This window comes from Gymnogyps californianus, chromosome 10, assembly GCF_018139145.2.
Source record: "Gymnogyps californianus isolate 813 chromosome 10, ASM1813914v2, whole genome shotgun sequence".
Lineage (NCBI taxonomy): Eukaryota > Metazoa > Chordata > Aves > Accipitriformes > Cathartidae > Gymnogyps > Gymnogyps californianus.
In genome coordinates, this window is record NC_059480.1 from 23,343,060 (window position 1) to 23,361,321 (window position 18,262).

General features: G+C 40.8%; 1 protein-coding gene across 1 annotated transcript in view; it reads right to left on the reverse strand.

Annotated features, from left to right (window-relative positions):
* The window catches only part of FNDC3B (fibronectin type III domain containing 3B), a 209,646-nt gene that overhangs the window by 60,834 nt on the left and 130,550 nt on the right, over positions 1 to 18,262 (reverse strand). Inside the window, exons 7-11 of the mRNA XM_050902344.1 lie at positions 13,849 to 13,907; positions 7,318 to 7,475; positions 5,006 to 5,065; positions 2,034 to 2,172; positions 1,644 to 1,697 (exon numbers count right to left, since the gene is read on the reverse strand). Coding sequence (XP_050758301.1) covers positions 1,644 to 1,697; positions 2,034 to 2,172; positions 5,006 to 5,065; positions 7,318 to 7,475; positions 13,849 to 13,907 — 470 coding nt within the window. The remainder of the gene's footprint in view (positions 1 to 1,643; positions 1,698 to 2,033; positions 2,173 to 5,005; positions 5,066 to 7,317; positions 7,476 to 13,848; positions 13,908 to 18,262) is intronic.

Genomic DNA, 18,262 nt, shown 5'->3' on the forward strand with positions numbered 1-18,262 from the left:
CATCTTTGCTGGCTAGCTATCCACTGGGGTCTCACGTTTCAGGATTGTTACTGAGAAAACAAGGAAATTAAAATAGAGAGGCTAAGGGAATCAGGATGCCTTCATTTTTCCCCATTGGTACGTGAGCTAGCCTAAACCAAACTACTTGCTTTTGGTGAAAAGCAGATATCATAACAATTCTTTCTGAAGACAAAACTCTAGGTATATACTCAGTATCAAAGGGTTTAAAGGACAAGAGTATTTTAGAATTGCCTTACATATATCCAAAATTATGACTAGGCTGCATGTGGACAAAATTAACATCAGAAGTATTTGCACTGTATTAACGGTCTGTTGTCGGTCTTTCTTCTGACAAGACCTTCTGTTGCTTCCCTGTAGGCTGGAATCATTCACGTTTCCACCGCTTCACTCCTCTGTGCTGTTACGTTCCCATGGCTCCAAGTTACTGGAAGCCTTGCAAGAGATCACAACTGCACAGTCAAGGTGTCACAGAAGATGTAATGGGATCATCCTGGCCCATCCTTTTGGAGGAATGTCTTTTTAATCTCCTTTTCCCTGACCTCACACTCCCCTTTGTTCTTCTTCACTGACCACCTTTCCTCTTCCATTATGCAGAGAGGGGCAGCAAGCCATTCTGAAATTATTGTTTCGTTTTAGTTCAGTTCAGTGGATTTCTCATCCTGTAGACCCTGCTTGCTGTGACACTGCATACAATAAACGCTTCCACAGCTAGCAGTTCCAAACGTCCAACATGTAGCAGAATGATCTGGGAACACTTTACTAGTGAAATGAAGGAAGACGATTCATAACAGAATATTCCCTTTAGGATATTATTTTTAGACTACTAAAAACCTCAAGAGATGTTTCTCAGACTGTACAACTAAACACCCCTTCCCACTCTTCTTTTCCTGACTCATCACCTTTTTTTCCGTTACATGTTGCCCAAGCCTTTTCTGTCACCCAATACATATTTTTTCCTTCAAAGATGATATTCACTGACTCATGCTTTCTGCAGAAATATGGCTTGCACAATGGAAAGGAGCCAGAAAGGGATGGAGGGAGGACTCACAACCAGAACCCACCCCCCAGCAAATCTTGCTTTTGGCACTCTCCCCAACAGCACGCTCCTCACTAACGATGTAAGATCTTTGGGACAGAGAACTTATTTCGTTTTGTGTCCGGAAGGGGATTAATTGCCATGATGTAAAGGACACCCTGAATACACTCTCTGTAGGAAGGGCTGCAAGATGACACCTCTTCTCCCTTGAGGCAGGAACAGTGTTTTATTCTGCACTCAGACAGCATCCAGAAGAAAGAGATCACAAACAGAACTCTAAGGTACATCACAAGTAATTAAATAATAAGTAACACTAATTAACAAATAAAGTACCCCAAATGAGCGATAAAAAGTTAGATTTCAAGAGTACAGAAGCAGAACATTGTCTCTGCATAAAATACACTGAATGAAAAGTTTTCCCCCCACTGCCCCTTTCACCTTTCCAACTCTTTACCTAATGCCATCAGGATTTCATTTGCCAGCTTCTACTTTCTCCTGTATTTAACTATTTTTCTTTACTCAGCAAATCCTTGTAAAGTCTGAGTGCCATTTATTTATGTATTTATTTCAACTAGTTACTACTTACCTCATCCCACTCCAGAAGGTAGCTGGTGATTTTTGAACCATTATCAATGGGTGCCTATGAACAAAAATAAACAAAAGGTGATTTCGGGAATAAGAGAAAACTACTTCCCCCCCAGGCAAATGACTACAGTTTAAAGCGAAACCGAAGCTTGGGGTTTGCACATAGCTTGGCAACCTCTTAATGAATACCAAGAAGAAGCTGGACGTAATGAAAACACATACGTTTTAAAAGTCAAGTCAGTGCACGGGGAGGGATTTGTCTGAGTACAGCAAGTTCAAGCCCCTTACTGAAAAATGACTGTCTCAGCTTTCAGTTATTTTCAACTGTTATGCTCACTGCCAGTAAACTGTATTTTTCAGTGCTTTCTCGCCCGATCCAAGCATTACCTACCTTCCATTGTAAGGTTAAGGAGTTTTTGGTCCTGTGTGAGGGTTTGGGTGGGAAGGGACACTCTGGTGCTGAGCTGTGAGTGGTGAAGCTTACTGGCTCTGAGCAGGATCCCTTTACTGAGTTGTACATTGCATATACCCTGGAAACAATATTCAAATGGGTTAGAAATCTGCTGACAGTTACAAGATGAGACAGCACTGCCTCAGCCACAATATTTGACTACCAAAGCATCCACGATACCGTCCACTAATGATAGATTTCTCACAGACCAGTGGCTATCATTATTCTACTTCACTTGGTACAAGTATGCAAAAAAATTCACAGCAGAAGAGGAACATTACAGTGTTCTGTGCAAATACTCCCATAGACCACTGAGTTATCATCATCATCTTTTCTTTCCACCACTATTTCTTTGCCTATTGCCAGACTTTCACACACTGTGCTAAAACCCTCTTCACAATACAACAGAAAGCGTGAACTCATGAGAAAAAGGTATAAACTTTAATGCCTGGTTTACACTTGATTCACACGTACCGTGTTGAGCGGTGGAAACCGCTGGTCTCCTTGCATGGGTACAAGCTTCTCCTACATAGCTCAGGTATCAACACTTAGTGGACCGCCACGAATTAGAACTAACATAGCTCAAGAACATTACTCTGATAAACTAAAAAATCTTCAAAGCAAATTTGATTTCAGGCAAATCCTCTATGTATCAGCACAGAGGGGGATATAAAATACCATATAATGTGGGAAAGGGAATACAATATAGTTAGGCACTTCCTCACGAGGTGCTTTTCTCTGAAAAATTAATGATGTTATTTTTTCCCTTCACATTTTCCACGCAGCAAAAGCACAGTGCAAATTGGAAGTCTTCTACTCAAAAAAACGTTCAAGCCATGACCAGACGATGACCTCTGAGCTGGCTGTAGCTATTGTGTACTTGAATGCAGAGTTTAAGGGCAATTTCTAAATTTGTTTTCAGTAGATAAGAGTAATTTATGCACAATGGCTGCAGAATGTAGAATCAAACCTTTCAGGGGAGGTTCACAAGAACTGCTATAGTGCAGCTTTACCCATCACCTGTTAGCAGTCAGGAGTGAAAACAAATGCAATTAATTAATTGAGTCTGCATCTGGCAAGCGGTATGTTCGTGTGCCGGAAATCAGCACAGCTAAGCATCAAACACATACCATCGGGGAATACAACCATGCAAAAATGAGCTTAACGAGCACCTTCTGCAAGTCATTGAAACACTGAGCACAGTCATCTCTAAAGGTACCAAAATAATACTACTTGAAGAAACGCAGGAGGTAGATCCAGAGCCAGCCGGGTTGTCCTGGGTGCCCAGGGCCCAGCAGGGCAGTAGCAAGCGCAAGCGGCTTGTCTGTGTGGAGACGAAGCCCTGAGAGATGCTGCCAAGGTTAAGGAGACCCAAGGCGATCTGCCGAGTAAATGTTGGCCCCATAAATTTCTTTACTTAACAGATTTCTTTCTTCACGGTCGTTAATACATAACGCAGTTTCAGTGAAGAAAAAAATTGTCGTGGAAAGCAAACAGTCGGCCTTTTCAGTGTCAGTTCCCTCCACTACAAACACATGCTGCTGCTTTTTAAGTCTGACTTCTGTATTTAGCAGTCCCTTCTTCTTTCTAAACAGAAGTTATTGCTAACTGTTCACAAACAATTTATAATTCGGCAAACCTGCAGGAAGGTGGAGGGAGCTGTAGGTAGGGAGAAAGAAATCAGCCAGGACATGGGGCAAATACTCACAATGCCCCTAAAAATCGCATGAGACCTCAATGCCACGCTGTGCATGGTGACCGCTCTGCTGTTTGAAGCTGGCTTTAAAAGTGATGCTCAATTGCTTACAGCAGGAAGCTCCGCAGTGTTTTACAACTTTCTCCTCCTTACTACCATCCATTTACTGCTAGGGCTGGGACTACTGCCCGACCTGGGAGCCTGTGTCTTTTACTTATTTACAAGAAGTTACTGCTGGTGTTGTGCTGCTACTTGAAAAGTTCATTTTAGGGCTCCACTAGAAAGTATCCTTAAAAAAAAAAAAAGAAGCTATAGTGTCAGAGCAAGCCAGACACATTTTGGTGTTGGGTCTTTTTTAGAGCTCAGAAGCAAAGTGTTTGTTCTTTAAAGTTTTACAAACAGGAGGAGCCTTGATGTGAATAACCTAGCCCATGTCTGGAAAAACAGAAGGAAACAATAGACAGGAGTGAAAGGATTTTTTTTTAAAAGGATATTGAGCATAAGTGAACAGGATGTGAATTTGAAGCCTTGGTTCACAAGCAAAGTCTTTAAAAAAATGCAACGTGAGCAGATAACAACACAGACGGCGTTAAAAACATCAGGGAGCAAAACTGAGAATGTGTTAATAGTTAATAAATGTATAAAACACATTTTTAGAATCAAAGAGAAATATGCTCTGAAAATATCAAGACAGGCCAGTGTAAATCTTTTTTTTTTTTTTGGTAATAAATGCTGAAATTACTATGGTCAGATGGATCTGTAATCAGATTTACTTCACGAAGCAAGGAGTACTTATGAAGAAACTGTGCTGGAGTACTTTCAGTGCTAGCACACCTATGTTACAATAACTGAAGAAACGTCAGTTGCTTGAGTCAAATTTTTAAGAAGCTTGAGGTATCCCACTTTCATGCACGAGCACTTCCAGGCCCGTTACACATATAGACAGAAATATAGATACACAGATGTCTTTTTTCCTCTTACTACAGCAATGACAACAACACGACAGAAAACGTATTGTTCAAAAAGCACTCTCATAACTTAAAGTCCGAGAAAAAATTCTATCGGAAAATATTTAGAAGCCACTGAAAAAACACCTACAGAGGTGACCATGAAATTCTTGAGCTGCACTGTATAGCTAAATAAAAAACTTTCACATTTATTCTCATATAATTGAAGTGTTTATATTTAAGTGACATTCATAGTCACACTAACTCACCTGACGTGATAATCTGTTGCTGGCCTAAGGTCTTTCAGGTTATATTCTAATTCTTCTCCACTGCAGGAAAAAAGCCCAAACCCAACAAATCAATAAATTATGAACAGCAGTATCACACTTAGCACAGTTAGTGATTTTCCAGTGACTAGCGACTCCCTCGTATTATGATTTGAAAGAAGAAAAAAAAAAATCCCACCACAGAAAAACCATAGTAAACAACATACCAACAATTTGTCAACACACTTCATGTTTCTTGAAAACTTTATAAAGCTCCATATACATAGAAGAAAAGAAGTTATCATCCCAATTTATACAGTAAACTAGCCATATGGGTTTATTTCAGTGCTATCCTTACATTTTGTTGATATTTGCGTAAAGCTCATTGTGGTTTTCAACCCTCCCAGAGCTGAAAAGAGCAGAATCGATACATTACTTCTGTACTTTCTGCACATTCACTACTTCAAAATACTTTTATAAAAAGTGAGAGTCATTGAACCTCAGAGGAAAAAGTATCATTTCTTGCACATCCATTTCACTTATTTGCTTTCTCTTCCAGAACCACACTCTGTGAGGACCATGGCAAGGAGACGTTTTAACTAATGCCCTAACAGCTGGACCCAGATCTCTTTCAATATGAAGAAAAGTAAAAGCACAGAGTTTCAGACATTTTACGAAAAAAACCAGCATATAACCTATTAATTTCAAATTTAGCCAACGTAGTTAGGGCTATTCTTTTTCCTTTTGGCTTGTTTGCTGGTAAATGAACACTAGGATCAGTCATGTGTTGCCAATTCTGTGAAGATTAAGGTATGGGTCAGTGCTTAATAAGTAATAGCCATCTCATGTAAGTGCTTGCCTTATTCATGATTCTATTAAAATATGGGAAACAAGAAAATTCTCAATTTAGCATAAAGAAATATTTCATAGCTAGTTGGACAAATACAGGGAGATGTCTCAAAATCAAGAGAACAAAATCAACCAGAAAGCACACGCCTGCTGGGTTGCCAGAAATCCACCAAAAAAACTTCTTTTTTTCATATAATCCAACGCTCTGCAAAGTCAGTTTTTTCCCTCTGAAATGAGTGCACCTCCTTGCAAAGACAATGTTTTCAACATATTGCAGACTTTCTTTTGCCTATAGTAATAATGATTACTGCTGCTCGTGACGGAGCGTACCACATTAAGCTAATGGCTGTACTCTGGCCAGCAGCAGGAGAGAGATTACTACTAGCAGCTTTAAAACAGATGCACAACGTTTCAGATGCACAACCAGGAGAAAATGTGCAGCCATCACACCAGCAAGCACAAGAAGTACTCCAAAGTGTCCTTCCCATTTTAAGAGCTCAGCAGCACACATTAAGCTATAGAGATGCTCACACTGGCTCACAAATTACCAGAAAAAAAAATAATAATTAAAAAAAAAAAATCAGGCAGCGTTTCCCTGTTTAATATACTCTTTTTATATTACCCAAGACAGTTCATGCAGACCTGCCTCTAGCATACCTAGAGGAATACACTAACTCACAGGACATCTTGAGAACGGAGATAGTTTGGTCTCGAGAGGTAATTCCATAAATGTTGTATCACCTGGACTTTATTTAATGAGATTTGGGAAGGATTAGCTATTCCACAATAGCCAAGGTCACATCTCAAAATTTTCTTTCCTAGACGTCATTAGCGGGGAAAAAGAAAGGCATAACACCATATGTACTTGATCACAGAATGAGCTCAGAGGATCACTGGAAGGAGAGACAGAGAAATCCCTCAGAATTTTTACTGAAGACTGCTGAGAGCCAAGTATTTGGATTTTTCTGGGGAGCCTATATAGCCTACTGATTGGTGTACTCCCTCCTCTGCTCTTCTAAGATACTATGAAGCAGTAAAGCCCTCAAACTTTTGCTCATTAGCTCAAGAAGCAAGCTTTACTGTGCTTAATTGTGCAAGTCCACAAAAATTTAGCCCATTAGGAAGGCAGCTATCCTGCCTGCATGGTGTACACGAAAGGTTTTGACATTTAGCATAAGAGAAGAAGTAACCTTTTCATTGGCAATGGGAGAGACAGCATCGCATGCAAGATCTGCCACGTGCCGGGGAGGTGGGATGGGGAGGCAATTAGGGACCTTGTGACATGCACTCAACCAGCTCCCTGCAAGCTGCTCCAGCAAGGGGGGCTGATGGGACAGCGAGGGAGCAATTACAGGGTGGTCAAATGTGCCTTTTTTCTGCGACTGATGAGCATGCCAAAATACACCCTGAAAAGCTCAGAGAATTTATTCCTAACGAAAACACAAGCGTAAAAATGATGCAGTTACCTGTAAATTATCTTATATTTTCCATCCCTCCCTTTATCCGATAAGGCAACCTCGTAGGTACAGGTGTAAGGCAAACCGTTGTTGTGTCTATCTGCATTTAGAAGGCCAGTGGGAGGTGACCAGGAAAGTAAAACTGTCCTTGCTTGAATATTTGTAACCTGTAAAAGAAACACCAGTTACTCTGAATTCCAAGAAACACACTGTCCTCTAAGTATTTGCTTTTTGCTTGCATCTTCACAATCAATTTCTAGAAAAAAGGAAATTTCAGAGCTAGAGGTGAAAAGGAAAGGGTCAGAAATGGTCATCAACAACACAAACAAAAGTACAGATTCATGACATGAACTAATCTCTAACAGATGAGGAATACAGAGCGATGTCCCCCTGCAGTGAACTGGCTCGTCATTGTCTGAGCATCCAGCAAAGGATGCCTTGCACCATTCTGGAGGTACCTGCTGCCACAGCCATTACCAGAAAGGAAGCGGAACTAAGTGGAACAAAGACTTTATCCTATAGATTGTTTTGTACGTAATTATTTTTCTAAAGCTTTTGTTAGGGAGATTCTCTAATAAAACTCTGATGGCTTTTTCAGTCATCCTGTTCCTTCTCGTAATTTGAAACTGCAATAATTCAACTGCAAATAAGTAAAAAAACCCCATTCAATCTGCAAGGTTAATGCTGACTCAAAAGCATAAGGGAAAATCATAACAGAAGTCCAACTTGTCAATTAAAAATTACATTGCAAATCAATCACTTTGTGCCCTGAAAGACTGCATGTATGATCTGCAGTCACCCCTGGGTGCGACACCTCAATGGCAGATGGGTGAGGATTCTCTTTTAATAAAATATGGAAAAAATACCTCAAACCCCTGCACCAAAACAACTTTTATCACCCCACCAGTGCAACTGTATTCTTCTGGAAACACAGGTCCAGATAAGTCTAGACTGACCGAGCTTACAGAACTAGCGTTGCCTTTCTCACCAGGAGAGCCCGCTGGCACGGTGCCGGAGGCATCGTTCATCAGCTGCACATACCGAATAGCAGCTTCCCAGAGAACAACCTTCTGTTATCAAGCCAAGAAAGAAGAAAAAAAATCCCCCCCGCCACTGTCTCAAAAGAAAAATAAAAAAACAATAGTTGCACTGGCTATCTTGGAAAGACAGCACAACATTTTATGCACGCCTTCTGAAAAAAGCCCAGGGAAGCCTCAAAGCCTCCATAGCCTCAAGCTCTCTGCCACAAACTCCCCACTTTTCGTAATGAGAACTACTAAGTTTTTCTTTCTTAATTGTAGTGAAAATGTAAAGAATATTTTTTTAGCTAGCCTCCATCAGGAGGAATCAAAGCACGAGGTTTTGTATTCTTTATTCATTTCTCCTATGCATCAAATTTCACTGGTTCTATCATTTTAACAGATTTTTCCAACACACAGAGCAAATCGTTGTTATTTCAGAAGGTGTAAGACGAATGATGCAGGTGCTTAGTTACACATTTCCTACACTTTTCTTGAGACAATTGAAACACCTTACCCATAAATGATTTGGTAATGAAATATTAGCAATCAGCTTTCAGGCACTGCTTGTTTACAAATCCAGCTTCTGGATATCTTTATATAATGGAGAGTATTTAACTCCTCATGTGAAAACACATTGCTTCCAGCTGAAGAGCACTGCAACTGTTGTGTGTGATACCCATTTATCAAGCAGATTCTTTCTGAGCAAGTCATAAATCTGTTTTTAAACAGACTGACAAGTAGGTGACGCCACGAAACGTCTCATCTTAACTTAAACACCGTGCTCTCAAAAATTCAAGATTTTAATTTATAGCAGCACACTTAAGTCTTGCCAAAAAGAAAACCTCTGTTCAACCTAATGTGAAAAACAAGTTGTAAGGCACGAAGTTTTAAGTAGTATCAAGCTTTTTTGGTAAAAAAATATGAACATGCAAATTCTTGTATGAATTTTCATGGGATTTCTTGCTCCAGTCACATTTTTCTGATGCTATGAAATCAATGTTTGCTTCAAAACCTTGGACCAGTGAACACTGATACTGGATTGGATACCTTATAAGAATCTTGAATTATTCAAATAAGACAGATAAGTTAAATCTTTGAGAGATATACACACGTATGTGAATGAAATTGTGACAAAGATATTTAGAGCTAAAAGTCTGTATTTTAAATAATATTTTGATCAGAAAACTGGATAGTAAGATCCAAATAATTTTTTTTTTTTTTTTTTTTTACATACATTACTACTATGCCAGCTCAGCCCATCAACACGCAGTTTCTTTTATTATGGAAATATGCTTGCATAATTGTTTTTCATAAATTCAGACAGACTTGGAGCTGGAGGCATGATACCCTGCCAATGTTCTATTGAAATGTTTTTCTCTATGACTACTCACAAGGACACACGTATATATTCTGTGTACGGCAAAAACTCTGGCCTTTCATGAACTCTAGCAATCTGTAAAAAGTTAGGTCTTTTATAGTTTCTTAAAGTAAGAGAAAGTATCTTATGGACTATCTGCTACAAACTGTTAGACTATTATTCTGAAGTCGGCGTGCAGACATTTCCATGCAGAGGATAAAAGTCCAAACCCAGTTGCTAGGCTGCTCCAGCTACACCATTAACTTCTTACTGATACAGCGTTCAGAGTGGCTGCTGGCCTGCCTTGGTGGTGTTATGTACACAGTAACTGCTGGTGGAGGTTTAAAAATAAACACCAGAAATCGTTAAATACAATTCTTAGCTGCACTGAGTACACACAGCAAGTGTAGTAAAGCAAGTGAGGGGTCACTGCCTGCATGATAAAGTCAGAAAAGGCAAATCTATACACTCCCTGGGTACAGAAAGCAGAACAGTATTGTGCACGTCAGCGCAAGCACTGGGAACGGATTTATTTGTATGGCTAGAGATAAACCTATCTGCTGCTCACCGACTAACAGGCTTGGTATCGTATCACGTTTACCAGCCAAAGGCATATCTCTTCAATATCTGATTTAATGGCCAAAGTCACCACTTTACGAAGGAACTCCTACCTGGAGCAGGAAGGACTAGCTTTGCTGTGAAAAAGGGTAAGTTAAATAAATGGGGTTATGATATGCTGAGAATAACAAGCAGGCACTCGCAAACCAGCTCAGTAGCTTTAACTCCAATTTTTCTCACTTACAGTTACGAAAACAAGCACCTTTCAAAAGATACTGAGTGGCCGAACAGATCTGGACCAGCCCTTTCCACACTGTATGGAACAGCACAGCTAATATCACGATGGTGGGCTTAATGTCACTACTGAACTTGCAGACGAAAATACTTAGCTGTAAGTAAAACACAGTTTATTGTTCATTAATGGTGCCCTAATTCCATCTGACCAAAATGTAAGCAGCCAGAGCACCTCTTCATAGGCTGGGCAGGTAAAGCTTTGTGCTGCTTTCTAGTTATCCCAGCCTGTGTCATCTGTCCCCAAAATTGCTGTGCTCACTTTGAACAGGACTAGCTTGGCCTTTTAGCCAAGACCTAACAAAAGATTCTCCCACAAGGAGTTTTGTATGTCTGGTGAAAAGCACAGTTAATTAGTTTCTGAAAACTTCTCAGTTTACACCGTAAATGCCTGCTTTCTACGCTATCAAAACTCAGTGGTGTAAATAATTATTTTATAAAAGCCCCTGGGAAAGAATCCCAACTCCTGCACTACTTTAATAAGGTTACAAGACTGATGAATATCGGTCCTTCCCGTCTTTCAGGTAATGAACAATGTTTCTGTACAACTTTCATTATCTTTCAAATTCCGGGTTAGCATTCACAGGCATCGTGTGGTTCAGGGTTTTATTGTATGTGTGAGAACTACACTGGAAGCAACATTCATTTACTCCCCCGAGGGCAATGTTTGAAAGACTTGGGGGTCAAATGAATTCACGGTTATTACCAGGTCGAGATTTTGCTTTTAAACTATGGCTCTAATCCTGCAATTTTAGGCAAAAATCCTGATGATTAAATATGAGTTTCACTGCAGAGCAAGTCAGTGGGAGCAGGCTGCCTTTTGGAAAGTCAAACTCACGTTTGAGCTCCGACTCCGCAGACCTGTGGCGTTTCCCCGCGGGAGGTGATGTCCCCCCGAGCCGCTCGGCAGCCACGCCGTCGGACGCAGCGACGCTGCCCCCCGACGCTTCGGAAACCCCGAATCAAGTTTCCCTTCCCTCACCGAGGTATTTGCTTTAGAGAATGCTTACTTTGTCTGCGACAATGCGAATTAAAAATACGTTTCAGTTTAAATAAAAACATGGGAGAGAAAAAGCAAAAGGCTTCTTTTAAGATTTTTGCTGTCAAAGGCATAAAACTATGATTACATTTACAGTTTGGTTGCACGTCTCTCAAACAGGTAACAACATCTATTATCAAAACCAGACTTTTTATAAATTAATAATTTAAAAGTGTGTATATTTTGTACTTGGAAAGGTGAGTGACACTTTGCCACTTAGAGGTACCTGGACAAGCTAGATTAAAGACGCCTCCAAGCGATACCACGGCTGCAGAGTCTCCTGCAGGAGTTGCTCAGAGGGCTGATCCCTTCAGATGGTTTCACCACCACTGATGGTGGAGAGATCTGCTCGCTTGGACACATCAAAGCCACGTGCTGCAGACACAGCATCACTCCACTTGCCACTGACTTACTGCTCTGTGCCCTTTCGTTTTAATTGTGTCATTTCTTTCTACATAGTTGTTTTTCTGTACATTTATTTTTCATTCATATATGCATAAGGCTCACCAAGAAATATGGCCCAGCGACTATTTATGCATAATATGATGTATTCCTATCAGATACAATACTGAGCACACACACACGTAATCATTCATAGCAATTAATAGTTCGTGAGACTCCTATGAGTTTAATTACTCACAAATGTCAAAGTTAGAGAGAATAATAGATAACCCACAGCATCTTCTCACTAAATGTCATTATTATTGAACTAGCATTTGTCATGTTTTAGATCTTTTTTAAAAAAAAAATTTAATTCCTACTTTTGAAATGATTCAAGGAAAATTATTTTTGTCTATTTTTAGTTTTTTGCTCCACTCTGCTTTAAATGCTCTGGTTACCATAAATCTAATTGTACAGAGCTCAGAATCCTGCAAACTGGTCACATAGCTTCTCTCCTTACCTCTATAGACATAAGTATGAAATAACACATTTTTCATGTCAGCTCTCTGGATCTTTGTAAAAGGCATCTAGCTGTGGCATTTTACCTGATGAGCAACATTCAGGTAGTCCTCGGTACAAAAATATAGACTCGCTCTGTACAATAAACTAGCCTAGTTTTGTGCTAAGTGCACTTTCTTCCCTTCTGATCTCCCAGAAACTCTTCTCTCAAGTCTTCAGCTCAGTATCGTCACTTGTTTCTACATGAAATAAAGCAACTTTCCTTCTTGCAAACAGAAACTCGGGCTGTAGCCCCCTGGTATTTACCATCTCTGCAGGTCTGGTTTAGATTCTGGCTGGCTTTGAACCTGCTCCTGTAGATGCCATAACACTAGGATCCAACACCTACTGATTGAGCAATTTAAGACCAAACACCTTTTGTATTTATTCAGAACAAAAGCATCCAAGAGAACAGAGCCTAAAAATAAAACTCAGCCTGTGCTCATGCCTGCCTCTCCCTGAGGTCTGCCACTTCTGCATCTAAGGAACAGCCACCCCTTCATGCTCCCACTGCAGAATTTCTTTATATCAGCCTCTATCAGCTACTGTTGAACCTACTCTTCAGATGAGCTTTCCAACTGTTGGGGTTTTTTATTTGCTTATTTATTTACTGGCTTTCCAGCTGGACAGAGAAAGGCCTGAGCCCTGACAGCAAAGGAGATAAAACTCCCAAAGCACAGCTGTTTCCCTCTGCCTCGTGACTGCTTCTTCAAGTGCTTGTTTGGACCGTTCATTTAGATCCACAATACTCTTCTGGTTTTCATTTGACACACCAAACTAGAAAAACATCACATTCCAAGGGCTTACAACCACATTTATTAATAACCTTACCTGACTGAGGTCACACCCAGCATTATGGTTACTTACATGGTGATTCAATTCCATTACAATTCACATGCTTTTATGGCTCAGACAAACACAGAATATAGTAATTTCCATTGAATAATAGAATTAGCTTAATTTAATCATGATTACAGACATAAATTGCTCGTGACAAATAAAATTAAACCCAGGGGCGAGGGGGTAATAGCTATGCAAATCATCCCAGTGCACTGGGTTCCCCATCGCAGTATGAATACTGGGAGTTGTCCTCTGGAAACAGGCAACTGGTACGATTCCTGCAGTGGGCAGAGCCCACAAATACCCATGAGCACAAAAGATGCTTCAAATTTATATCCTGGCAAAATGAGTTAGATATATACAGTGACAACAATCTATTAAGGAAAAAATTCAGAGCTGCTCCGCTGTGAAATCACCAGTATGTTGTGACACAAGCTACTTATCACATTCACTATTGTGTGTGTGTGTGTGTGTGGTAATTTAGGATCACATACCTGTGGTTTCTCCATTCCAGAAAGAATGTCTTGAACCCTTTTTGTTTCTGAATCAAATTCTGTAAAATAGAGAATGTGGAAATAGGAAGAAAAATAAATGACCAAAATTAAACAAAAATGTCAGCTATGTCAATAATTCTTCAATTTGTATTTGTAAATAGGAGAAAGAGAGGAAATTTGTAAATAGGAGAGAGAGAGAGATTTACCTGCACACAAGCATCAGCCGTTTTGCTCTTGTGAATTTAAGGTATGCAGTTACATGGATTAATATTAAAAAAATTATAAAAGAGAAAAAGGAGGGAATGAAACTTCCAGTAACTGCAGATATTCAGAAAGGTGGGATTATTTGTAGAGGTGTCCTCCACAAATAATGTTATTAATTGGGATTTGCTTTCACAGAGCAAAACCATCCTGTTTCCAAAGCTCAGCCATGAAAGAAGCCCAGGGGTTTCTACAGCTCAATTACTGCTGAATCTAATCCTGGTTTGTTAACCAAACACATCCTTACTCCATCGGCTGTAGAGCTGGGCCATCCGCCTGCTCGCCAGAGCACCGGGCTACCAGAGAGGACGAGCATCCTTCTTGCCCCCTTCTCGCGCAGGGAAAGCCCAGCCTAGCTGTGCAGGACACCCGCTCCGAGCCCTGGCACGCACCTACAGCTACTTGTCCTTAAATGCTGTTACCGTTTAATGGTCAGAGCTCTTCTAACAGCCGCCTTCAACTATCAAGGTCATATAGTCATGGCAGGCTAATTCGGATGCCTGACTAGCAGTAATCCGTTCTCCCTCCCTGAGCCTTGTGCCTGGTACGGCAGCTCTTGCAGGGGCTACGCAGCGTTACCACAGGGCCGGGTGTGACATACTTCCCCTAAATCAGACGGATTAATTGAGCGCAGCAGGTGCTGCAGAGGCCATCACCTGAGCGGGGAATCAGCCTGTCCCCCGTCCTCCCCCCCAAAAAAAGTCCTGAGGTAAAACATCAACTTAGAGTAATGAGGTGACACAAAGCAGCTTTATTCCTTTTGGACCACAGCACAGAGAGGCCTCACTTTCCACTACAGTATTCTCTAATGGAAAACTAGGAACATACTTTTTTCTGGTTTTTTTGGTTGGTTTTTTTTTTTTTGCCCCCCCCCCCCCCCCCCCAAATGTTAATGTAAAAAGTTTGCTCACCAAAGCAGAAGAATACATTGCACCTAAAGCAAAACGAGCAGGACCTCTTTATAAAAAGCATGCACATTTGGCATAGGAAGCAAAAAATATTAATAAAGAAAAACTGGTAAGATCAGATCAACAGCTTTCGCAAATGATTCCCCCAAAGCCTGACCTACTTCTCGTAGCCCAAGAATGTGTCTTTATTTTTGTCTGTGACCTGCTTTAAAAAAGTACATCTTCTTTTTAAAAATTCCATGTGTGTGGCTGCCAAGAAATAGAATTGGCTGAATGCTGATGGCAGAACTCCAGTGTAAATGCCCATCTCTCCCTACAAGAATGCACCTTGGTGTGGAATGGGAATGACAGATCTCCTGCTCCATGCATTCCTGGATTCCTTTTAGTCTCAGCCACTTGGAAAAGAACAGAGTAGTAATAATTCAGGAGAAGAGGAGGATAGCATGACTGTTTTTTTCCATAGTAGATAACCCTTAGAGTGTATTATAAAGTGTATAAAGTAGCAGGATTTAGCCAGCATAAGAAAATACTGACTTGAAAAATACACAGACGGACTAGAATGGCTAAGGAAAAGGTTGAGATGCTGATCCAAGCGAAAATGTTATCAAAGTTTGGGGTGTTTCAGCATTCAGGGTTCCCTTCAGCATCAGTACAGAAGTAGGACTGCGCCACAAAACCCTGGATCCAGATCTGGAAACTGCGGAGGTCCTGTAGGCTTATCTCAAAGGGATGCTAATCAGAAGCAGCTTCTGCAGCTACAGAGTCTAACAAAAATGCTGCTACTATTTTATTGAAAGTTTATGGTTATTATGTCACCCCTAATTACAACCCCCAGAAGCTAAGCGTGAATCATTCTCAACCTTAAATCCCAAACATGTGGGCTGAATTTTCTTTCCTCTCTCTGCTTTCTAGCAAGGATGCTATCTCTGTCACACTAAGCAGGAGAGGAAAATAAACCCTGAAGCCCAAAGAAATCTCACTTCCCTCTCCCGTGAAAAATTATCGCTTTGTACAGTAACTAAGTCCTCTGACCCTTGCAGGTCAGGGCTGAAGGTTCAAACTGCTCCAAATACAGGAACTGACTTTAAGACCTAAGGCAGTTGGGTATATCAAGCAAATAAATAATTGAAAAAAAAGCACATTAGACTTCTCAATGAAGAGAAGGAACTAAGGAAATTTTTTATGTTAGCTCCCCAAATATGTAGCTTGTTCACAAGGAGAAGGCTCTGAGTACCAGATACACCGTAGCTTTCAGTTATTAAGGACATGTGGATATTTATGTCACCAAGAGTTTATACAGATAAGCTGGAGGTGGAAGAAGAGAAATCTTCTTCAAAGATTTTGGGGAGAGGGAGAGAGGGAATGGGATGCACACAGACCGAAGGGGACAATGTGAGTGCAAAAAAATTAAGAATTGAATTTAAAGTTGATGAATAATACATAAATGAATGGGTGCTGCACACATTTTCTAAAGAATAAGATGTATCAGATGATGCACATATGCTGACCAACCATGTCAGATATCCCCCATGCTAAACCTCCTGAGTGTTCACATGCGAGACTGGGCATGTGCAAGTGATCACTTGCGCATGCGGCACACACACCAACCACTTCACACGTATAGAGCCGATGTATCCCATGTCACTGACCTGCTGATCCCATGAATCATTTTACAAGAAGAACAGCAAAGAAAGAAAAGTCTATAGTAAGAAGTGCCCTTTCATCACAAGCTTTGAAATCACTACCGTATGGAAAGGACAGCGTGTGCCTTTGAGCCCTGCACTGCATTCGAACCAAAAAACCCCATGAATAATAGGTAATGCCCTGTGAAAATAGAGCAAATGTAAAATTAAAGACGGAAAGCAATAAATATGCACGAGTGATGTCTATAATAGCATCAGAGAATAGCTCAGGTTGGAAGGGGACCTCAGGAGAGGTCATCAAGCCCAACCTCTGTCTGAAAGCTAGAAAAAAACCAGCACAAAACTGCCCCATGGAAAAACTTGTTACTAAAACTGAAGGCAAACTTTTTGGGAGAGAGAAAGTAGCTCACAGAATTGTCACCTTCTTACAGTATTTCAAATATTTATTTTCCCATTTCAAGAGCCATAAAAATTTCTCAGGCTTCTATGGATGGTTGATTTCCTTTCAGTAATAAACATAATTATTCACAGTCTCCTGAGCTAGACTAAGCTAAGGAGAACGAGACCTGATCCTGCATCCCTCCCTCAGTAGGGAAGTTGGTCTTACCTGCCAACCTCTCTCATAACACATTAAGTATCAAGCTCAACATCTTTCTCCCAAGCCAACAAAGAGCAGAAATCCTGAAATAGAAAATGATAGAGCAAAAAAAACCATCTTATATGCTCTATGCTGACAATACAGAATTGGTGAAAAGCTTTCTTTCCTAGCTCACTATTATTGTTACTCATCAGCCACTGAGGACTCTTCTACTAAATTAGCTCACTGGAGCATTTAGGGACAAGGAGCATAAGCGTCTCCCAGACATCACAGATGCAGTGGTGGAAAGGTGGGGAAGAACAGGAGGAAGGAAAGGGGAAGCCTTGATGTAAAGCAGACTAAAATTCAGAAAAATTACCTACAACTGCTTGGGAAAGGTGGTGGGTGGCTGAGCATGATTCACCCACTTCACACTAACTGTCCTTGATTAACAGACAGCTGATTTGCTTTTAGATCTTTGTCCCTTCCGCTCTCTTCCTCAGCTAATTGAGCACTGAGTATCTGACACGAATACATAAAAGCTCTGTATGTCAACCCCCCGACACTAACATTGGGGCTTGCAGAGGCAGGCAGCGGACATGCGCCTGCTTTCCTCCTTTGCCATTGGGAACAGAAGTTCAGTCACGTCAAGGGAGAGCCCAACTAACACTTCAGGTCATTGTCCCGTTATAACTTTTCCTCTCAACATCTGTTCCCCACATCTGTCACGGCAAAACTCTTCCTCCTAGGAGGAAGCTGGGGGTGGGGATGAATTCCTTGTGAATGCTCAATGGGGTCCTCTGAGGGACAATACAAATATCTGAGTTATCCTGTAGATCTCAGTGTCTAAGAGATATTATAGCTGTCCCAAGCTACAGCATTAGGTTCTCATTCCCAGGCTGTGGGTTATTTGGATCCAATGTTTCAGACTAACCTTTCGTAGCAGAGAAGCCAGCTGTAAGACCTGGACCACATCTAAGTTTGTATTTTGGTCATCAGTCTTTTTTCAGAGTTTTGGGTCATAA